Here is a 23,642-nt window from a genome sequence, read left to right as displayed (position 1 = left end):
ACCCTCCACTTTCAGAGTAGGTAACCCCAGTGCCAGAGGTACAGTGAGAACACCTTACACTGGGTTTTGCTTTTGCAGAAAATGTCCTGTTTGGTGGGAGGAGGATGATCTGTAGCTGCATTGCTCAGCTAAGCCCTGGTGAAGTGACCTGGTACAGCTTTTTCAATACCTGCATCACCTACCTGGATGCTGGGAAATGGTGGTTAACATGAATAACAGAGGTTTCACCCAATGCATAGACAGACATCTTTTATTACTAAGGAAAGGAAACTCAGTTTACAATTTATTTTTATACATTAAAGGAGGAACCCCAGGAAACAACATTATAAACAAAACACCCATGGTAAACAGAGCAGCTCACTTGCTACAATGACACAGATATAAAGCTGAGAAGGTCTCACAGAAACCATTTATGTGCAATTCACTGAATACAGCATAAGGCAATAGAAAACATGATCCAGAGAATTAGTGCTTAACGAAAAATTAACCAAATAACCTGCCCTCAGGCATGTAAAAATAACCTGATGCTAGGCATATGTCAGTGAAGTTTTTGGTTTCCTTTGGAAAGAGTCACTGAAAGTGTTACAGGAGTCTGTGGTGATGTGGAAAGGTTTGGCACAGTGCAAAAAACAAACCCTTCTGCAGGAGGCTGTGCAATCACTGGTCAGGAGCAGAAGTAGAGAGAGCATGGCATAGTGAGAGGGAAAACATGCTGGTACTACTGGCAGGGCTGTGGTGTGGCTGGCAAGGTGCAGTTGCAGTGTGGTTATAGGGAAGAACAGTGTTGGAAATCAGCAAAGTTGGAAGTGAATGCCAAGAGAGGGTGGTCAGCCTGCAAGAAGCTGCTGGTTTGTGCTGGAACAAGCTTAGGCTGAAAGAAACCTGAAAAGTGTGAGACTTCACTGGTGCACTCATGCACTGCAACAGGGTCAGGCTGCCTTTTGGAAACATCCTGATTTCTGTTACTTGGGTTCTGTTTGCAACCAGAACACACAAGTGCAATTGTTTCCTTATCCCTCAGCTTACCTCCTTTTCTCTGTCAAAAACTCCTCTGTAAGAATGTTCTGAAGTTCCCATTACACTGAGTACAATGGGAAAGCAGTAAAAAGGTGATGGCACAGCCTGACTCTGCAGGAACAGAAAGGAACCATTGTCTTATTTTTTACTTAATCTCAGAGTTCAGTATCCTATAAACCACTTTTAATCCTCCTATTTTCTCCAGCAGTTTCTGCATACATACCAACTGGGAAAAAAAGTGAAATGGATGGACTATATCTCTGCTGTGTTCTGGGAAGATAAGCAGCTCAAGTGACAACACACCACACAAAGAGGATGGCATTGTGCTTTCAGACTTTGATTTGCCCTGATAACGTGGATAGAGCAGTGCAGGAATTGGTGCAGCTTGCAGAGCAAAAGGGAAAAACATTCCAGTCAAACTCAGGGCAGGGTTGACTTAGGTTAGTAGGCAGAGTTACTTAGGAAGCTTATTGGGGGTTGGGGCATTTTCCTCCTTTCCCCTGAAAATGAGAAACCATTTTATCCTACACAGTAGGCAAGAATGTCACCTGCATCAGATGAGTCCTGTCCAATGGTAGCATCCTGTATGGAAATTCCTTCTAGTCCTGGCTGGGTAGAGAGAACACTGGCAGAAAGCAGCAACATTCAGTGCAAAGTAAATATCCTCATGTTGCTGTGAGAAACTCCCAAAAATCTGCAAAGCTTTCCCTTACAAGTATCCCATGACAGATGTACACACAGCAGCTGACCCGTGTTTATGAAGCAAGGCCCTGAGTTACATTTGGTTACAGTAGATGCACACGAGGTCACCACTGGCTGTCACACAGGTTCCAGTGGGTGTGAGTGGGAAGGAATGCCCATGGAAGCTTGGCTCTGTGTGTGAACAGGTTGTGTGCCCTCACACTGCAGCTGTCCTTCCAGGAGAGAAAGGTTATGAGAACTTGAGCCACTGCAGTAGGTAAGTTATGTTAATTATCTCTTAGGAGTGCTGCCAGTGTGTATCATTCCCTAAAATGTCTCGGAGCACTGCAAATAGGCATGAGGCACATAGACTCACTTCCAAGGTGTCTATTTTTCATGAAAAATGTGTCCACTGTTGCCTCTTTAGGGGAGAAGGGACGTGGATCTGGAATGGTTGAATCCAAAGTCAAAGTCCTCCAGTGGGAAGAACACATGTTTGTGTGAGGCTGAATAGAAAAGAAGTTTTAGCTGCTCACACTACCAACGTGGAGGCACAAACTGACGAGACTGCATGTCTGGATTTGGGGTGTCCCAAAGGGCAGCTCCATAGTACTGAAGGGGCAGGTGGGCTCCATGCTGGGTCTCTGCAGCCTCTGGTTCTCACAGAGGTTCCTGAAGTCTTGGCCTGGTGTTCCACTGGTGACATCCTTGTGCCAGAGGCTCCTCTCAGCCGGAATCCCAGCGACCTCTGTGAGGAGGCAGCACACAGCCTCTGTGGCGAGGGTGGGGTTTGCATGGGGTCACTGCAGGCTCTGTTGTCAGCCCCAGCTGGTGAGCAGTTGTTCCCCTCCTGCTGGCCCCTCTTGCAGAGCCAAAGAGTCCATGGGCAAGCATCCCTGTACAGCCAGCAGCGGGGTCGGCAGCGCGGCATGCACAGCGTGGAGAACCTGAGGGACTCGAGGAAAAGATTCCACTGAGTTTTTGTATTTCACCCCTTGAATGTACCCCAGTAACGCTGCAGAGACAACAAGCAGCTATCACCTGCGAGAGCCTTCCACAAGAGGGCTCCTGGTCCCCAAACTCGGGGCTGTTCTGAGCTGCAGCTCTTCTGCAAAACCTTGGGAACAGAGTGAGGATTACTAACCAACGTGCTTCCCTATTCGAGCACCATCCCAGTCCACTGACAGCAGCTGTCCCAGGCACTGGAGTCGGGAAGCACCTACAGGAAAATCCTGGCAAACTTTTATAACAGAAGAGAATGGGTTTATTCTGTAGGTGAACTCCTGCCACTCCCATCACAAAACTCCCCAAAATTCATGCTAACCAAGGCTCTAGTATCTGTTCCAGACAGGGCTTTCCCCTGAAGGAAAACATGAGTGGGTGGTCAGGTTTGGAAATGAGATGGGTGGCCTGAATGAGAGTTTCCCCTGCTTTCCATCTCAAAACTCTTAATCTTTTAGATTCTGCAGTGCACAGCTTGACAAGCTCATGACTTGCAGGACCCCACAGCTGTTGCTGTAGGGCATTACCCTGGCAAGTCCGCAGGCATTACCCTGGCAATCCCTGTGAGCAGGAAATGCAGTCACCTGGATAATGATTTGAATAACAACAGTTAGTTAGCTGCTAGTCTTCCCTTAAGTCTCTTCACTTAAGTGTCTTTTTGGAGGACACAGCCCTGAAAACTGCTGAGCTTTCAAGCCACAGCAAGTATAATCCTTTGTAATCATAACACAAGCCAGACTTTCCCAGCCCAACTTTTGTAACACCCCATTATTGAAAGCTACTCCTTTTAAAATATGAGTGTTTTCTGGGCAAGTTTGAGGGAGGAAACTTTTCCTTCTCCATTCCTCCAGCAGCTGAAGGGAATGGACATATCTCAGAAGTGGACTGGCATGTCTGATCATACCGGGAAAGCTGGAGTTTTTATTTGTTCTCCCTTTCCTTACCACCACATGGTCACTCCTCGATTTCTATCATCATCATGTTCCCATGTTGAGGCATCAGATCAAGCACAAGGCTCACAGGGAATCAACCAGAACCTCTAAGGGTAAAGCCACATGTGGCACCTGAGTAGGGATGAGTAACTCAGGAATGAGCCCAACAGGACAGGCACTAAAACACTGCCCAGTGTTGAGTTGGGAAGCCCATAAAATGAGCACAGGGACAATGACAGGGGATGTCACTGCAGATCCTGACAGCTGGATGACCAAGGTGTTTTGAGCTAACATTGCACAAGCACGTGAGAGTATTTGAGAACTGTTTTGCCAGGAGAAGAATGAAGAAAACTACCTGCAAGTGTGATCTGGTCATACAGATGATGTTTCAGCTGTCAGTTTGGAGCTCATGGACCTCTTTGTGCATCCTTTCACCCCCTCTTCCACTGAATCTTGGTGCTTACAACAGTGAGAACAAACTGAAAAAGAAGATCCCTTGTTAGTAGTATATGATTATGGTCATAGAGTGTTCTGATAGAAAGCTCTATTACAAATAAATATTATCTATCTAGTCATATGGATAATACTGCTCTTGTTAGCACAGGGCTAGAACCTCAGCCTGGCACAAAGACAGGTTGCTACGTGCTGACATGAGCTCAGAAGGGAAATAACGATGGAAGTTACATGTCATTAACTGCAGTTGACCTATAGAGTGAAAGAATGCCAACGTTAAAACCAACAAACCCTTTCAGTGCTTTAAGAGGATCTCAGATTAACCAGATCCCCTTAATATCTCACCATCTATGACTGAATTTTAGTAGTTCGAGTTGAATCTTGCACAAATTGTGCAACGTCAATCCTAAACTATTCTTTAGGTGACATCTAATCTTGGTGCTTTGTGTTTTCATTCTTAAATTACTGCAAAATAGGCTGTGACCTCCTCAGAGTAGGCGGCTGTGAACCTCAACAAAGCACCTGATTGTTTTGGCCACAACAATCACGCATCTGAGAACTCTTACTTCCCTTTGGTTTTGCTCTGCCTTTCTATTCTTCCCTCCCCTACTTCAGCTCTTTGAAGCATGGCTTTTCGAGCTCGGAAACCACTCTTAGCAACTCCTGACTCAGCTTTCCATAGCCCAGAACAACAGAGGCACTCTCAGACCTATTTTGAGCTCCCAGGAGAGCCCTTGCAAGGTGACCTGCAGCAGCACCCACTTCTAGGGCAGGAATTTCCCTTCCAGGCAGGGCCATGCACAGCAGCACTGAGATGGGACAGCTGCACAAACTGGAAAACTGCATGGAAGCTCTGCCTTCAGTTTCTTACACTTCTTGCAGTTTCTTTTACAGTTTTTTTTTCACAATTTCTTCCATGCCTGGTCTGGGAAGTGGCTGAACCAAATAGCACCACCTGACTCAGCAAATCTGCTCCCTGTGCATATTATGGAAGTGGGACTAAAAGGGAAATTCCAGTTAATGCAGCCATGTGCCATGCTGTTTGCAGGTGATTGCATTCTACCACAGGGCTATGCTTTTTACATCTGCTTTAAAAGCAATTCTGTTCCTATATAAAAGGCTATCTCAGAGTGCTCCAGGATCTTGCTAATTTAATGGTAAGGAACCTTTTAATTTCCAGCCTATATTTGTTGAGAGCCAAGTCTTCTGACTCCAGTTCATTTTCTCCTATAATTAGAAGTTCATTATACATGCAGCTAATAGCACAGGCTGTGATCAAGTGTGATTTTCTTGGTTTCAGCCTGCTTGTTGCTTTCCTGTTGACACAGCCCCAGGGAACAGCAGGGGAGAAGAGCTGACACTGATGTCATAAGGGCACAGGGGTGGAAAATGAGGTGCACAGGTGTGACCCAGAGTCTGCCTTCCAGAAGCTTCCTTTCTTTGTGATAAAACACTAAAAGGAAATTAGCCCAGCTTGACTCAATGGTCACATTGGTTTTTGAAGGGATGTGGTTGATGAGGAGGGGAAAGGAAAAATAGTAATGAGACTTCCACACACCTGACTTGGGATTGGATTTATCTGAAATTGAAGTAGAGGTAACAGAAGGCACAAGCATGAAAAACTTACAGGTGTCTGTAAGTGGACTGAGTCCTTGCTGCCTAGAAAATGACCTTTTCCAATGGGGAATACCACAGCCAGATGGTGTAGAGCCTTTAGAGAGTGATTCTTGTTCCCAGTTCTGGCTTCCCCAGTGACCTGACAGAACTCAGCTGAGGGTTATTTATCCTCATGTATTTGCAAGGCCTGCTGTCATTCTCCAGGACAGCTCTGCAAAGCTGCTCACAGGGCATGGATAAGCATCTTAATATATAAAACTGAACCTTTGTGAACCTCTTCAATATCCCTGATTTTGGAAATATTTTGATCTGCTGTCAAAACTCCCTGTCACCTCTTCACTCTCAAACCTGCACTCAAGTGCTGCCTGCACACAAAATGCAGGAAAAGCATGAGCTAGACTTTTTGTGACAGTGGATGCTGAAGGGAAAGGAAAAAAAAAAATAAAGGAAATGAGAAGGTACAGAAATATCTAGTGTGACAATAAAGTTTCTATAAATGTGTATCCTACACAGAAACACCATCAGCACTAAGAGACATCTTGGAGAAAAAGCTGCACTTACCATGCCTTGGGAGGAATCTTGCTGCCAGGGTGATAGCCAAAATGAAGGTGATAACGATGATAATTGAAGCAATAATGACATTATAAGGTGGAGGCACAGGAGGAACAATGCAGTCGTTTGTTTTTTCTGAGACAGAAGAAATAAAACATAAATAAATGCCCAACAGGATACTGGCATTTTCATGTAAGAGCTGGTATGTGAATTTCAGGGGTTCTGGCCAAATTGTAACTCAGCTCTTTAGCCTGGAAATGGACTTATTCAATAAACAAACAAACAAAGCTGGCACCCAAATTCCTTCTATTCACCCACATTTGCTATGGACTGAAATTCTTAACACATGCACAGAATGTAAAAAGCTGGGTCTTTGTCCAGAACAGGACTGAGACATGAAATATTTAAAAACATGTAGGCTGTTTCAGGGAAATGAGCTCAGTTTGGAGGAAAAGTCTGAGTCCACAGCTAGAACATTTCTGTTCTCAAAGATACTCTGCAGTTTTCCTTACTGTTTTCATCAGAATTACGTCTATTTTTTTGCACTTTGGATTCACAGATAAGGAAAATGATGCATTTAACAGACTAGAATACTTTTTTTTTTTTTTTTTTTTTTTTCATGGCAGAGATCAGTTTCAGTGGGTCTGGGGCCTTTGGCTTTTCACCATTGGAGAGGGTGGAAAATCCCATTCTACCACTGGGATTTTAGAGTAGGTACTGGGCCATTCTTTCACAGGACAGGTATTGCTGCAGTCCATAGGTCTGCAGACCTTTGTGCACAGACCTTCAGCTCTTCCACCATCTGCATCTGGCACAGTAAGCATCATTCCACTCCTGGGACATTAACAGCTGGTCTGCTGTCCAGCCCTCCCCTCACTCTGTGGGGGTTGTTTTCTACTTTTACCAGAGGTTCTGTTCTGTCTGTAACTCAGTGCTCAGGAAAGGTTTGTTTGGAGGACCAGTTACACCCTACCAAAGTGGGTGTATTCACATCCTAAAAGTCAAAAAGTGGAGGGCTTGTGACTGCTGTGGCTGTGTCACTGTTGACTGCACCCTCCTCTGATTGCTGCTGCTTTTTTTTTTTTCTCTCTCTCTTTTTCTATGTAGTGAGCTATTCATAACCTTACTCTCCCTTCATTAGGAACATTATGCTCTACATCCAGCAATAGCCAATATTCATAAAGCACTAGTTCCTGGCATTTGTTCTGTAGCTGAATGGCACCTCTCCCCACAAGCCCCTTTGATTTTAGTAAGATGGATGAATAAGCTGCCTTGATGAATAAGGTACAATTCCATAGGAAAAATACAGCTTCTCTATCTTCCCTTGAAGGTGCCCTTATCTCTACAGTAAAAACATCAGACCCAGAGTCATTTCAGAGTACTTTTTTTGGTAACAGCATTAAAAAAAAAAAATCCTTTTGGTTTTACGAATTTTCTTGCAAATCCCCTTATACTACAAAACATCTGGAATGCAGTGTGCTGCCTTCCCTCATGCTGTTTCCACTTGTGCCTCAAGCTTTTCAAAGCACAGACTTATCTATTATGCCATCACTTCTAAGCCATGCTCAGTGATGGAATTCTTTTCGTATGAGTTAACCCCATGTTACATTTATAAGCAGAATTTTGTCTATACCCCAGCTGACAGTTTCTTTCACCGAAGCAGGGACAAACATGCTTGTTAAATGAGGAATTTCTTTTGAAGTGCAGCCTGTGGCTTTTAAAGCACACGTTTCTCTGGTGCCCCTGTTCAAATAGCAGGTATGTGTCACACAGCTGGCAGCAGGACCCTGCTGGTACAGAGGGGCACGGGATGGTGGCAGCCCCAGCCTGTGAGAGACCCCAAGTGTGGCATTACCAGCTCAAAGCAGGATCCAGTTCAGCTCTCAGCCCAGCTGCAGTAGAGCAGCAGGAAGACAGAGCTGCCTCTGTTTGTCAGTCACTGCTGTGACTCTCCCTTCCCACCCCAGCCATCTTCCAGCCTTTAAAATATTTTAGTGTGTAGTTCACAGGTGGGATCATCGGGTCATCCTTGCATGAACACTTGCACAAAATCTATTGCATTTTCAGAGAGGCAACTCAGCAGATTCAACAAAATGGTTTTGTTACAAAAAACATTAATAAAACATACCTATAAGCAAACTGGAGGACTTGGAAAAGCCACTGTGCTCAACGGAGCAAGTGATGTTGACATCTTTGGTGACATTGAGCACCAGTTTTCCAGTGACATTGTATGGGCTGAAGCTGGACTCGGACACCCAGCTGGCATCCCACTCCACAGACATGTTGTTGATGGTTCCAGAGATTCTGGGCTTGGGGAACCCTCCATGAGAAGAACATGTTATCACCATCTCCGTGGACTCGCAGGATTCAGCAGACACCTCTGCTGTTATGTTGGGCTTGCTGAAGTCAGCTGAAGCAAGAGACATTTGGTTACCACTGTCAGGCCACAGCAAGGTTTGCAGCCCCCAAAACTCATAGACAGAGCAAAGACTCTCCCAACAGGGCATTCACTATGGGAAGTTTTTTCTGCCCATGCAAGCAAGCAGTCACTAGTGAAGGAAACTTGCTCAACATGTGTGGCTGAGCAATGGCAAGCAAGGACAGACAGTTTTCCTTCCACTCTCTGCTGAGCAATACAACACTGCTATCCAGCCTGGGAAATCCCTTCAGACATCCCAGCCTGAACCCAGCAATTCCTTGATCCCACTTCACCAAAGGGAGCAGAAATCTACCATAATTATTACAGCTGGACTGTTAAAACAGCAAGGGGATTTCTGGCCAGAAAGAAACTGGAGTATTTCTGGACAGGAAAAGAGATCCGTAGTTTTATGTTTTTTATGCAGTTAGGTCCTCAACCCTCATGGTTAAAAGAGGGTGGTGGCAGTACACTTCCCTTTTTTCATAGCAGTTCCCAGAAAGATCACTAAATTTGTCTCCTTGCCCTCTCTGCCCTCTGACTAGCAGAAAAAGGCCAAACATCATGAGCTTGATATTTTGTTACCAAATCTCCTTCCAGATGAGGGATGCTCCTTGACTGACTTATCTGGAAGATTCATGTAACTCTCTGCTGTTAAAGGTGTTCAGAAGCATGTGTATATTTATATATCTCACCAGTATATCTGTCTTTGGTTGAGATCAACTGCCATAAAAACACTGGTGGAAATGGAAAATGTCAGTGCAACTTTTTGTGGCCTCTAAGAGAAGATTCAGATTCATCTCGAACAAAGGAACTCGGTTTATTTAATGTGAAAAGCCTCAAAGTTCCATGATGAATTCAGCCTTAGGCTGTGGAGCTGCAGTGCAGCCAGTTCCACAGGGGTTTGGATGCAGGGCTGGGATGCTGCCGTGGCCACTCTATTTCAGCTTGGATGCTTGCCAGGCACTAAGGGCTTGTTCTTGTTGTGCCCCAAAGACAGCAGGGGCTGCCTCAGTGGTACCTGGGGAGGGCCCTGGAGGGATCCTTTCACAAGAGGAAGGCACCAAGGGGAGGAGGTTAGGTTAGTGGTGGGAAAAAAAAATTCTGTACCTGCGGTAGCTTTAGAAAGGTAAGAAGGGAAGCTGCTGGAATGGAAGCAATTAACACACCTCATTTCAGGCTTCCTGATGAAAGTCTATCTGCTACAGTATGAATAAGCTTGGAAGAGCATCCTTCACCCCCTGGAGAGCCTGAGGTGACAGCAGGCAATCCACCCACCTGCCACAAAGAGGACGACGGGCTGGCTGCACACAACGATGGAGTTGCGCTGCACGATGCACTGGTAGGAGCCATTGTCCAGGAGCCCCACGGGGGACAGCCACAGGGTCAGGTTCCAGGGGTCCATCTCCGTGCGGCTCCGGTACCGCTCGTGCTTGGAGATCACCTTCCCGTCCGAGTAGGCCAGCACCACCTCCGTGACGTTCTTCTGCCAGTACACCCGGTACCTGTGCAGGCTCTCTGAGCTGGGGATTTCATAGCAGCAAGGCAGCCCCACCTTCTCACCCACTCTGCTCCTGACTGCTTTGTTCTCCAGTGCTTGGCCTGCAGGTGAGGGGCAAACAAGAGCCAGTCAGTCAGTGGTCCAGCTTTGTGCCAGCACCTGTTGCCTAAAGCTCGCCCCTTTTTGGCTCTGACTGCTCACATCCCTCATCACCCACTGAGATGTCTTACAGGTACATCAGGCTCCACTCCTACTCAGGGTCATGACCCAGCACAAGGATTGCTGCAAGGATTGCTGAAGGCAAAGGCAGGAGAGTTGCTTGCCTGAACAGAAATTCTGCTGTCCCCTTTGAAAACAGGGATAGAAACACACATGCACAAACTGCTGTCTCCTCTGCTCTCCCTTTTCAGAGCCTGGTGTTTGGAAAATCTGTGTCACTCCCCACTGGGTTCTCTGCATGCCTAACAGGGCCACACTGGAGTATTTGTTCAAGGGGGCTGGGGGATTTTTGGTAGCTATTCTTTTGTAAAAGAAAAAACCCCAAAACTTTCAAGATCCCAGAAACCAGAATCAACCCTACAATGATACACAAAGGCTGCAGCCACACTGTCATCAGCCTTCCAGCATTAGCAAACAAACTATTTTGCCTAGTCTAGCTAGAACAAATTTATCTTTGTGAAAACTGATGGGATGACTTGGAACCAGCATGTTTTCCCCATCTCCTGCTAGTGACTGTGCTGATCCATACCTGGAGTACAGCTGACAGCAATAAATTGAAACCCTTGCAGGGTGAAATTAGGTATAACTTTGACCATGTGAGCAGTAATTGCCCTGCTAAGCACCCCACTGCCATGATCCACTTGCTTTCCCACTCCTTCCTCTTTCCAGTGGGTAAAGGCTCACAGAGGACATCTGAGGGAGCAGCCCAGCAAGGAATTCCTGCTGCTGCTGAGAGGTGCCCCAGCATGGACACACAGCCTGTGCTGCCCCACAGGCAGGGGGCTGGGCTTTCACCTGTGCCAGTGCAAGCCTGGGGATGATCTGCACTCAGCTTTGTTAGCTCAGATCAGGTTGGTCTCTCTCCTTGCTGCATTACCACTGATCTCCAGTGGTGGAAGTGGGATATCAATCTGTTACACTCCACTGGCCAAGAGCAGAAAAACAAGGAAATAGCTGTGTTCAGGGCAGAAAAGATTCAGATTCCTTCTTCTTTCCCTGCAGAACATATTTGTCTTGGCTTGCAAAGCAGGATGTAACCAGAAGTATGTATTCTATCACCATCTGTTAAAAACCAGGTAGGGCAGTGATCCTCATCTTTTCCACAACCCATCCTTCCTCCAGGGAGGTATCTTCTGTTAATGGGCCAGTGAGTCCCCCTGCATGACTGATAAAATTACATCATCCCATTGGGAGATGCTCAGCCAGGGTGAGGAGCCAAACATTTCCTACCCAGATAAAATCTGAGATTTGGAGCATCAGGGCAGCCTTTTCCCACTGGATTCCAGAGGAAAACCAGACCCTTCTACATCACCACTGGACCTCTGGAGGAAAACTGCACCTTCTACAGGAGCACTGCTGTAACAGAACCACACCTGCCACTGCAGGGGGATGCAGCCAACATTTAATGGGACTGCTACCAACATCCTGACTGATGGGATGTAGGGCTGTATTCGGATTATGTCAGTGTTTTGGGTTTCTTTTTTTTTATTTTTTTTTTTGTATTACTGTTTCTTTTTTTTTTTTTTTTTTTTTTTTTTACGGTATTAATTTAATTATTTAATTTATTAATTAATTTTATTATTTAATTAATCAATTTATTTTATTTAATTTTTTTCCTAGTAAAGAACTGCTATTCCTATTCCAGCATTTCAGTAAGCACACCTGAGAGAGGAAGCAGGAAAGTCCTGACAGGCAGTGTGCCACTGATGGGGATCACCCATCCCTGGAGGGGAGAGCCCACGTGCAAAGCCTCTGCCTGAAGAGTGAGCTGAGCAATGCACAAAGCTGAGCCTCAGAACTGCCACCCCCCAGCAAAGCCTGGCTGATGCTGGCTCACTCTTGATAGTCCCAGCCTAAGTGCAGCCACGCTGTCCAGGGGCAGAGTGCAGCACTCAGGCTGTGACCAGGATGTGACAGGCAGATGTGGCACTTAGGGACATGGTGGACTTGGCAGGGCTGAGTTAAAGGTTGGGCTCAAAGATCTTAAAGGTCTTTTCCAACTTAAAAGATTCTATGAAATAAATTTCACTCCCCTCCCCTGCCACACACCCACCCCTGTCCCACTTGCATACTTGACATTAAATCTGTAAGAAACACACCAAGAAATACTGTGGAGGTCCTGGAAACACTATGGAATGTTTTAATGTAAGTTAAATAAAACAGAATATGTGATTCAATTAGCAATTTCTTATTTAACTGGTTTCCCTCCACTCAGCCACTCCACAGTCTTCCAAAGGGAAAGTTTCAATATTTCTCCCCACTTTCTGTACTTCCCCTTCTAATGCACTGCAGATCCTGAGCAACCAAGCTGGGGCAGGCCAGGTGCTGCTCAGCACACTGACCTCTGTCAGCCATCAACTGGTAGCAAAATGAGAGAAAAACTAATTTTTCCACACAGGAGAAAAACTGCCTTGTCTTGCCAACCTTTGCAGCCTGAAATTCAGGATTTCTTGACATCAGCATTTACATTGCTGCTGCTAGACCTACCCTGCAGGAAGAGTTCTTGCCCTTTCAGAAATGCCCTTTCAGGAATGCACTTAGAATTTTGGCATTCACAACATCCTCTGGCAATGACTTGTGCAGTTTGATTACATGCTGTGTGAGAAAGCATTTCCTTCTGTTCACCTTAAAAGCAGCCCACTTCAGGCTGTGATTCTTGAAGTTCCTTCTCCTGCACTTGTCTGTGTGTTTATCTTTGACCACATCTTCACTTTTCTCACAGTGCAGCTCTTATTATTTTTGGAGAGACTCGAAAGAGCAGCCAGTCAAACATCCAGTCAAATTTGGGATTGATGAAGACCATGTTCTATTCTCTTTTGCAGCAATAGGGGAAGAGTAGGCGTACAGAAAATGTCAGGGTGACATCACATCATGAGTTGCATGAGGTTCTCCCTACCTTGCCCCTCAGAGTCTCCTCTGCAACCAAAAGGAGAACAAAAACCTTCTCGGGAGTACATGTGCAGGGGCTGGAAACTCCTGCTGATGTCATGTCTACCCTTAAAAGGCTCTGCACCCCTGAAACTGCAACCTGAATGCTGCAGGCCTGAAGGAACCAAAGTCCATGAAGAGTCATTAAGCCCTACAAAAGTCCCCTTTCACTTTAGATGTGAACTGCAAAGCAAAAATGAAAATCCAGTTCTGTGCTATTTCTGTGCTGAATGCTCTCTTCAGCCAGGTTTTAGGGAAGATATTCACCATGGAAATAATTTTTAATGACTTTTCTAGAAAAAGATCCCTCCTCCTCCCACCCCTCTGAAGCCCACCCACTCTTGCTGGGCTCACACATCACTCCAGCATTGGAAGCCCGTGGCAAGTGGCAAAGCTGAACTGATGGAAGGGCTGACTTTCTCTTCCCTGGGCAGAAATTCAAACTATGCCTGTGCTGCAGATGCCCCATGCACCAGGAACAGAAAGGAGTATAGAGGACAATTGTTCCTTCTTTGCTCTGAGAGTCAGGAGAGTTGTTGAGCCCGTATCCCTATTTCCTGCACTCTTTGCCCAAGCCTTAACTCAGAAATTGCCCAGCTACAGAGAGCTTTGTTATCCTGACCACACATGCAGCCAGACAGCACAGGAGAGCAGATTTCCTCTGGCACAGAAGTCTTGCAGAGACATTTGACAGCAAAAGGCAGCTAAAGACATCTCAATGCCCTGGAGAAGCAGCCTCAGAATGTTGGAAACCTCCAGATAAGTCCTGGAACAGAGGTTCCAAAGCTCCATTCTCCTGTGTTCCCCATTTCTCTGCCCTTCTGAGCCTTGCTTTGATTTTGTTCCTTCTGGTTTCCCCATTTATCTTTGTAACAGCAGCTGCTATCTCTACTCATAAAATAATGGCATTACTGACCTTGCCTAGGACCACACACCTGGGATTCCCCCTCTGCAGCTCAGACCCCTCATTTCTGTCAATAGCACATTCACCCCAAACTTGCATGATTTATCCTTTGAGGGCAATGCAGTATTTTACAGGGATTTCCAAGCAAAACAGACAACGAGTCAAGAAATCAAGACATTTTGAAAAGCTGAATCTTTAAAAGATTAGACACTGCCCCTTGATCTCATCTTCATCCCAGGTGATTTTAGCAATGAGGAATGAGATTCTCCCCAGGCTTTCCATGGAGCTAAAAGGCAGCAAATGCTCTGTGCTACATGGGAGTACATGAAATGCTTTGTGTTTAAATCACTGACTCCTGTGAACACACTGATGACAGAAAAACCCAGACATGAGTGCCTGACAAGCCTCTGAGGCTCCTTCACTGACTCCACTCCAGCAAGTAAAGGCATGCAAAGAGAGGTTTTGGGAAAGGAGGAGTAGCCCTTTCCCCTTGCACAACCCCAAGCTCAACCTCTCATCACAAAACACAGGCCTGCTGCTGCTCAAGCAGCTGCAAATCCAGATGCTCTGCTCAGGTTCAAACTCCTTTACTCATCCCAAATGTGGTTAGAGAGAGCAGCAGAAAATTCGGCATCCCAAATAAAACCAGTGATGGCAGTGATTCCCCTCAGTTCTCTGTACCTGCTCACACTGCTCAAGTGTGCCTGCAGCAAAGTGACAGGATTAATCCAAGTGCATGATGATGGCATGGCAGCTCTGAGCTGGGGAAATGGTCTGAACAGGTTTTTCTAAAAGTTCATCCTTGCTTGCTTCTGTGCTGTAACCTCGGGGTGCCCCATACATGGTTTTATTCCATCTTGATGCTGCTACATTCCTCCTAAACAAGAGAGTAACCCTGCTTTGCCCAGCTCTATACTGTTGATTTGGCAATTGTTATAACACTCCCAGGGTGTTTTGGTGTCCCACTCCATCAGCAGCCCTCATTCCATTGTAGTGCTGTTTTATTTTGTCCGTGTTTGCACATCTTCACCTTCAGTGAAGGAATCCTCGAGGCCATGATGTGGCTGTGGAAACCAGAGGGCGATCTGCAATTAGCATCTGAGAAGAAAGGGAATCTGGAATTCTTTGGCCAGCTGACACCTCTTGCTCTAGCTCAGGTTTTGTACTTTTGGAGATACAAATCTCCTGCTTTCTGAGTCAGCCTGGGACAAGCCCTGTGCCCGGGTATGTCCAGTCTGCCGCGTTTGTCACACGAGTAAAATCGCAACCCCGCGCAAATCACCGGCAATTTTCTCATCTTGGCACCAGGCAGGTCAGATCCGAGCAAGGAGCTGGATATGGAACCAGAAACTCTTGGAGATGGGGACTAGATCATGTCTCAGATTCTTCCCTCTGCTGCAAGGTTTTGCTCAGGGAGGAGAGGATGGAGAGTTTTGTCCCCTGCAAACCACAGGGACACGCGGCCGTGGGGACAGAAGGACATCTGTGACTTGGAGAAATGAGCAAAAGAAGAGTCTCTCTGAACCTTCCCCCTTTGTGGAATGTGACCCTGCTAGAATAAAAAAGGGCAGGGAGAGCCCCTAGAATCTGGATGTCCTCAGAAGACTGCAAATTTTAGTTCCTTTAGAGTTCAAATTCCTGCATCTTGCTCAGCACTCTTTCGATTTCCCAGTTTGGGAGCAGAAACTAGATGTGGTATTTGTGTAAGAGGGGCTGGTGGGGGAGATTTGCCACAAAGACAGACAAAAATAAATTTGTTAATTTTTTCCCCTGCAGACTCTGTCTCTTGCTGACAGGATCACTTTGTACGTCCTCTATATTTATCTCCCAGCTGAAGATGTTCTCAGATAATTTTCCTAATTCCTCCAGCACCACTGCCATGCATGCTACTGTCCTCACAGCAGTTTCTGAAATTAAGGTCCTCCCCACTGCTTAAGGCTGTAGATTTCTTCAGTGCTTACTAAATCTTTGTCTCACTTGCTCCCCAAGCAGCCAGCCCTCTCTTGAAACTGATAGAAGGTGAAAGTACCCAGTAAGTAGGAAAATCAAGTAAGATACCTCTCACATAAGCCCACTTCAAAGTAAAAAAATTACAAATGTAATTTTTTTTTTTTTCTTTTTTGCTGCTGCAGTACTTGCCCACAGCCATAGCAACACTCAGCAGTGCAGCTAACAATGCTGCAGGCCTGCCAGCCATTATCTTGTTAGAAAAGCTGGTCTGTGCTCAGCACTGACTCAAGGATGCTCAGACAGTCACCCTGCAGCTGGAGGAGAGATCACACAGCCCTAGATAAGGGCAGGCCATGGAAATTGGTAATTAACTGGAGGACACTCAGGAAACCAGAGCAGTCCAGACTGTCTGCAAGCCACAGAAGCTGCAGAGGAGCAGGATGAGAGGCTTGGGCAGGTGCTGCTGCGGGCATTGAGGGCAGGGAAGGGCTCTCAGCATTCAGGAACCAGTGTCAGACAGCAAGCTCTGCTCTCTCTGGAGCACTTCCCCAGCACAGGGATCAAATCCTTGTCTGCAGAGCATTTAAAATGACACAGAGGGTATCTGCTAGGGTGACAGCAATGGTGTGCCTTTTCTAGCCACTTCTTATGTGATATGGTAGGAATTGGAGCTGGCCAAAAGGTGGATGTCCTTTGAGCACAGGATAGGTAGAAATGCCACCCTGAGCCATCAGTCAGCACTTTCTTTTCACTCAGGGAGTCCCCTGGGACCAATGATATTTTAAAAGCATAACAGTGAAAAAGCAGAAGCAAAGCCTGTGGCATTTCCGAGTTGGGAACGATTTACATTGGTTCTCAGATGAACTCTTGAGACTCCAATGGTGATGCCCCTCCAAGGGGGCAGAACAGCTACAATAAAACAGAAAATTAATATATTTTAAAACAAAACTGACCTCCTTCTGCCAAGTGAACAGGCTTTACTGCATCCAGCACACCTGCCTTGCCACCCTATGGAAGGTACCACATCCACATGTGCACAGCATTTATACTGGGAAATACATGAGAAACATTCAGCCTGGAGGAGAGAAGGTTCCAGGGAGACCTTAGAGAAACCTTCCAGAATAACCTTAAAGAAGGCTGGAAAGGGACTTTTCACAAGGGCATGTAGCAATAGGACAAGGGACAATGTCCTCCAGCAGAAGGAGGGAAGGTTTAGACCAGATATTAGGAAGAAATTATTCATTGTGAGGGAGATGAGGCCCTGGCTCAGGTTGCCCCAGCCCTGAAGGTGTTCAAGGCCAGTTTGGGTAGAACCCTGAGTCACTTGGTCCAGTGGAAGTGTCCATGGCAGGGAGATTAGAACAAATTAAGCTTTTAGATCCCTTCCAACACAAACTCTATAATTCTATGAGAATTTCTCTGAATGTGGAAATTCTCCCCCAGCCTGGAACAACTTTGAGATGCAGACAGACAATAAACTCACACTGATCTCATGCCTTCCCCATGCAAGCAGAAGGGATCTGCCTCCCCTTTCCCTTCCAATCCCACATGTCCTTCCTTGCAGGGGTTTCCAGAGTCTAGTTCAATATACCAATCTTAAAAAAAAAAAAAGAAAAAAGGAAACTTTCTCTAAGCTGGAAGGTAAAATAGATTATCCAGGCATCAGATATGTGCAAAGAAGAGGAGGATCACACAGCCAGAGAGGAGCAGGATTGCATTTTTTTGATGGCAATGACCTGTTTGTACCCTTCAACTGCGACTCCTGTCTGCATCCATCCCCATCCAGGGTGCACAGCCACTCCAAACTCTGCATGTTTAAATGCAGGAATGTTCAACATGCACAGGGCAAAAAGAACACAAATGTCTCAATGATCCAAGAAATGCAAAAAAGCTGTTGCAATCAGAGCAACATGAGGTCACTGGAGCTATCTGGGTTCATTCCGATCTAACTGGAAAAAGGAAATGATGTGGGTGAAAGGAACATTTGACCCACAGCTTTACAAACTTGGCATTTAGGCTTTTAACTATATTTTGTGTGTAAAAACATAGATTGTCTAGGTTTAATTTTCTGTGGGTTTTTTTTCCTAAAGAATCCTTTCATTTATGAAGCTCACAACAAAAGAAATAAAACAGTCCCTATAAGCAAAAAGCAGTGGGGTTTAAAAAACCCTTTAGCTGGGTTTCTGTTTCCCCAGACAAGCTCTTGCAGCAGGTTTCACTCTGGATAGACAGACAGACAGAAAAATGAGTTCCTTAGATTCACTGCCCTTGTTTTTGAAGGCCATTTTTTTTTCTGGAACAGCACACAGAAACTCATCCAAAAAAAGAAATTAAAACAACAGCTGAAGGCATGAAGAGGAATAAATCAGAAAATAAATTTGCATCCAGTGATCAAGTGGGCAAATCTGGTACTTAAAGAAAAATTTCTGCCATCTCTGCCATGAAATCTGCCCCAGCACAACCCATACCAGAGCTGGCACAGAAATCAGACACCAAGCACCTAAAACTCATTGATAGACACTTCAATATTTAGGGGTGGCCACAAAACAAGGAAACTTTCCCAGGCCTCACTGTCATTTTCTGAAACCCAGCTCCACCCTGAGCTCCTCACTGGGAGTAACACGAAGGGGATTCCCAGAATAAGTTAATTGTGAGCCAGTGCTTGCTCACAGAAGTGGATATTCCCCCTTCCTTCCCAACTCTCCAGTAACTCAGAAAAGCTGTAGGGAATTTTCTTTAAAAATTCTCAAAAAATTTTACCCCTGGGAAGAAACCAAGAGCTAAGTGGTCCCTGGCTGGGAGAAAAGACTCCAGGGAAATTTAAAAATATTCCATGGACTTAAAGCTGGGCTTGCTGGGTCCCTGAAGTGCCTGTGCTTTGTACATAGGGCAGGGAAAGGTCATACTGAGGGATTCCAAGCTATATTTTCTAGGATAACAAACTGGTACTGAGAACATCCTACAATTTCTAGGTAGGTGTGAAGGTGCAATGGCAGGACCAAACCCATGGGGATACCAGCAGTGCATTCAGATCATAATTAAAAAGTTTGTGCTGTAACCAAGGTTGTTCTGCCACTTTGGGCTGAGACAATGGGGTGTTGTTCATGGACATCAATGTCTCCAGCAGCAGATGACATCCCAGAAGCAGTTCTAAATTACACTGGCATTTCAGTGGGCCACCTCAGGCAAATGTCAGAGTAGCAAAATTCAATTCAAAGGAAAACAAATGGATCTACACAGCTTGCAAATACATGAAATTCCTATGAAAGACAACCTTCAAATCAACCTTCAGCTTTTCCTATGGAAGACAACCCTCAAATCCCTTTTAATTAAGCCCCCCATTAATGCCTGATGTGAAAATTCAGCCTGGCATCCCTTCTGTTACTATTTCACTCACACAGTCTTTACAGAGAGCACTTATTTCCATTCTGGAATGCTGCCTGATCTTTTGCAGTGCTGCATCAGGGAGATGCAGTGCCAGCATCAGGGTACCTGGGCCAGTCCAGGGCTCTGGAGCCAGCCCTGACTGTGCCCTGGTGTGGTCATGAGCAGCCCCACGTGGGGTCAGTCCTGTAAATTCTGTCTGACTCGCTTAGTGCTGTGTGGGAAGTCACTGCCAGGGTCATGGCACACACCCAAGGCTCCACTATTTTGCCACAACAAGGTCAGGACTAGGTCCTTGTGGTCCCTGTGGGCAGCCTTGAGCAGGCATCACCCACAAGCACCAGCACAGCCTTTAAAACCCAGTCCTTTGGGGGTACTGCAGGGTGGGTATTTTCCAGGAGCACTGATGTAGGAATGCTGATCTTTGGAGAGAAAGGGTTCAGACTGTGTGTGAGTACACACAGAAAGAGAAATAAGTCCATCAGCTGTCCTGCTGTTATCTGCCAAGCACCTGCTCCTGAGGCACCATGACTTCCACAGACCTGTTGCTTGAGAAGCATCTAAAAATTGTGCCCCAAAAGTACAACTAGACAAACACATAGTTTTCTACTATAAATCTCCTATTTTAGTAGTGGATATTAGCATGCATCAAACTATACATCCAACTATACATCCTTTAGTCAAGGAACCAGAATCCTTTTCAGAGAAATTACTTGACTAGAGAATTACCATATGCTCATAATTACATTATTAACATACCACAAGCTCTTAAAGTACTGAGAGAGAAACAGTTCTGCTCATGATAGATTGTTTGCTGGATGTAAATACAAGCAAAATATATTTGTGCTTGACAAATGCTTTGTAAGCCCAGAAGGAGGGAAATGAGTGAGGGGAAGACAGAAGAGCAGAAGTCTCACATTTGAAGTCACTGCTTTTTTTACAAGTGAGATCTGCAATTAATACCCTGCTAAATTCTCCAAGTTTTATCTTAAAACTCAGAAACTGAAACTGAAAATGGAATGCAGCATCAAATACCTCCCAGTTTCACAACAGCAGTATGATAAGCTCCAAATTTTGCATGGCTTGACTTTTAATGAAAACTTCAGTCCTAGGTTTGCTCTAAAGTACTATGCTAAAGTACTAAAGCTGCTATGAAAAACTAAAATTGACAACAAGCACAACTTATTTTGCATCCACAATGAACTCCAGCTCAGAAGTGAATTTTTTGTGGTTTCCAGGTTAACATTTCACACATCTGAGAAGACTCATCCCAAGCCTGTTGAGGCGAGGAGAGATCCATATGTGCTTTGTGGCAAGTCCTCAAAAAAAGGACAGGGGACAGCCCAGGCAGTACTTCAGCAGGGATTTGTGCTGTTGGAGAAGGAACTCGCTTTGCTCTGTGCAGAGCACTCTGAGCTGCCACTTTTCCCTATCTTTTCCACCAGGAACCCACTTTTATCACCCAAAGAGCTGCAGAAACCCCCCTGCCACTGAAGCCAAACCCCAAGGGGCTCCTCACAAACATCAGCTGGACAAAAACCACCCTCATTTCTGTCACCCTGGCTGCAATGGGGGATCACCATGGGAGCCAGCAGCCTGGTGCAATGTGCCTGGGAAGCTGAGAGCTGAGGGAGCCTCACTGAAGCACCAGCTATCCCAAACCCTGAGCTCAGTGCTGGCAGAAGGCACCAGGAATGTCCTGAGCTCCACCATCCCCTGTTGACCATCACATCAACCATCACATCAACCATCACTTCAAGCACAAAAGGGTGCTGCTGCTGGTGCCCAGCCCCTTCCCCCCCCCCCCTTCTGGCTCCTGCTTACCTATCCCAAGGCAGAGCAGCACGAAGAGCCCGAGCCCCAGCCTGGATGCCAGCGCCGGTGGGGAGGCAGGCAGGCACATCATTTTCCTGCAGCTCCTGGGCTGGGAGAAAAGGGCAACACGGTCAGGGGAACGGAGCCTGAGGAGCCACAGCACCCTCTGCAATGTCCTTCTCCTTCCTGCCTGCTGCCAGCACAAAAGCCCCGAGCAGAAGCCCAGCCTGCCCCTCTTCCCTGCCCTGGTACCTGTCGCGTCCCTGGTCCAGCAGCACCGAGGCCACCCCGGAGGCAGGGAGCAGGGCTCAGTGCCAGGCCATGGGTGCCTGGCTGCTGCCACAGGCTGCTGAAACACTCCCTGGCAGGGTGCAGGGGAACTGCCGAGACACTGCTCAGCCTCGTAAGTCACCTCTCGCCGCCCACGGCTTCCTGGCGGGGCGTGCCAGGATGCAGCGCCTGCCACCCCCATCCATCAGCCACCCCGAGGGACACAGCGCTGCCCCCATCCCTGGGGGATGCTCCGGCTGCTCCTCCAGCCGGGAGGCTGCCAGGATGAAGGACCCTGCCTGGGAGTGTAAGTGTCAGGCAGTGCTGGGGGCTTTGGAGGTTTAAAATGCAGCTAAGCGAAACTCTGTTTTGGGAATAGTTGTATAAAATTAGGTTTGAAGTGAAACAAAGTGCTCACACCACCATTTCAGGCTCATTACGTGATGTAATCCATCAAGAAATGGATTTTCCAAAGAAAATTTAAGGATTGCTTAGGCTGCATGTGAGGCATGGACCATCCCTGCTTTAAAGCCTGGAAAGGCAGAGCCATCCCCAACCCAAGTGGCCAAACAAAGCCAGTCCAGAGCAAATCCTGGGCAGAAAACAAACCTCTGAATAAATAAGAGCCTGAGGGAGTAAATGCATGCTAAGTGATGTAGATTTGTGCAGATACTGCACACCCTCCTGCAAAATAAAATAAGCCCTGGTATAGTGAAAGGGGTTACAGTGTTAGGAGTTTTATTTAGCTGTAATAATCACAGCAAGAAGGCTGCACACCAATGAGAACCTGGTATTCTTCAAGGAGGAAAAAAAGTGCAAATACAAATCAAGAGTAAAATAATTAATTTAAATGCAGATTTCTGGTTTGCTGGTTTAAATTATTTTGATTTAAATGAAATGCATCCTTTACATCAGAAACAATTTGCTGCTACATTGCTCCAGTTTTTCTGCAGTACAGGTTCCTTGAATTAGATAGGTTAGATGGGCTGGGTTGAATTACAAATCAGAATTTTATTTTGACATAATTAAAAGGATGGTATTCTGTAGAGAAATCAAATACAGGTTATAGCATTTCTGTAGAGAGAAAATCATTGTATATTAAATGGCTGAGAGGAGTCTGTTACTGAGTCAGTCTGGCACTTTCTCCATTGCAGGGTTTTGAGTGCCTGTATTTTGTGTTTTGTGTTTTGGGCTATGATCTAAATCCTGTCCACTTGTACTCTGTCCATGCATTTTCCACCAGCATGGTTTGCAAATGCAGACGACAGCAGCACCATGTGTTTACGTAGAAGTGTTTCCATGGTGCTCAGAGGAGAAGAAAATATCACCAATGCAGCCAACCATACACAGCTTCCCTAAGTCACAGCCCCAGCTCTCAAGCAGGGACTGCCTCTATCCCCTCATAGTCTAATCACATTATCATTGCAGAGTTACTGGCAACCCTCTTGCACTGTACAGTTCATCTCACTTTCATTTGAAATTCAAGCTTTTTTTAAATGCATATTTCTGCCATTAGCATATTACAACTAGAAGGAAACTCCAGCTTGTCACGTTTCCATCTGCATTTCTTCCTCAGGACTTAACCCTGCATTTGGAGGAGCAGTTCCAGGGAAATTAACTGAGCTCATCAGCTGCCAGACTGCAGTAAGGAAGCACCACAACCTCTCACTACACACAGAAGAACCTGGACCAGCTGAGGCTGCCTAAATTTTAGGTAGACAGCTGAACTTGAGGATGTTATTCTCACTCAGGGCTCCTTCTCTTTTCCCAGGTATTACAGGAAAATATATTCTCCTCCAGACATCTCCCTGATTGCAAGGAGACTGCAGTAACAGAGAGAGAGAAGCAGCCAAGTGCTTTGTTCTGCTTTGATCAGAGGCAGAAGTCATAATTTTTCCATCACCTAAAGCTTCCCTAAGTAGATATCATCACTGATTAATTGAATCCATCAGTTCAAGGGAAGAGGTGTTAACAAAGTCGAAGGATTCATACATACTCAAG

At 45.9% G+C, this 23,642-nt stretch overlaps 1 protein-coding gene across 2 annotated transcripts; it reads right to left on the bottom strand.

Moving 5' to 3' along the window:
- Positions 1 to 235: 235 nt before the first annotated feature.
- On the bottom strand, positions 236 to 21,851 carry LOC306803432 (T-lymphocyte activation antigen CD80-like). 2 transcript variants are annotated; one of them, XM_079308837.1, is made up of 7 exons: positions 21,624 to 21,851; positions 21,381 to 21,480; positions 9,949 to 10,272; positions 8,383 to 8,664; positions 6,264 to 6,389; positions 3,988 to 4,111; positions 236 to 2,645 (listed from the first exon to the last, which is right to left on the bottom strand). In XM_079308837.1, exons 2-6 carry the CDS (start codon positions 21,460 to 21,462, stop codon positions 4,005 to 4,007), a joined length of 921 nt encoding a protein of 306 aa, XP_079164963.1. In that variant the 5' UTR covers positions 21,463 to 21,480; positions 21,624 to 21,851; the 3' UTR covers positions 236 to 2,645; positions 3,988 to 4,004. The 2 variants fall into 2 exon arrangements, with proteins under 2 accessions (XP_079164963.1, XP_079164964.1); XM_079308838.1 differs by lacking the exon at positions 236 to 2,645 and having other exon boundaries at positions 21,381 to 21,475.
- Between the last annotated feature and the right edge of the window lie 1,791 nt (positions 21,852 to 23,642).

The sequence above is a fragment of the Erithacus rubecula genome, assembly GCF_903797595.1.
Source record: "Erithacus rubecula genome assembly, chromosome: 1".
In the NCBI taxonomy this organism is placed as follows: Eukaryota; Metazoa; Chordata; class Aves; order Passeriformes; family Muscicapidae; genus Erithacus; species Erithacus rubecula.
The sequence above is the reverse complement of the archived record's forward strand: the minus strand, read 5'-3'. Positions and strand labels throughout refer to the sequence as shown.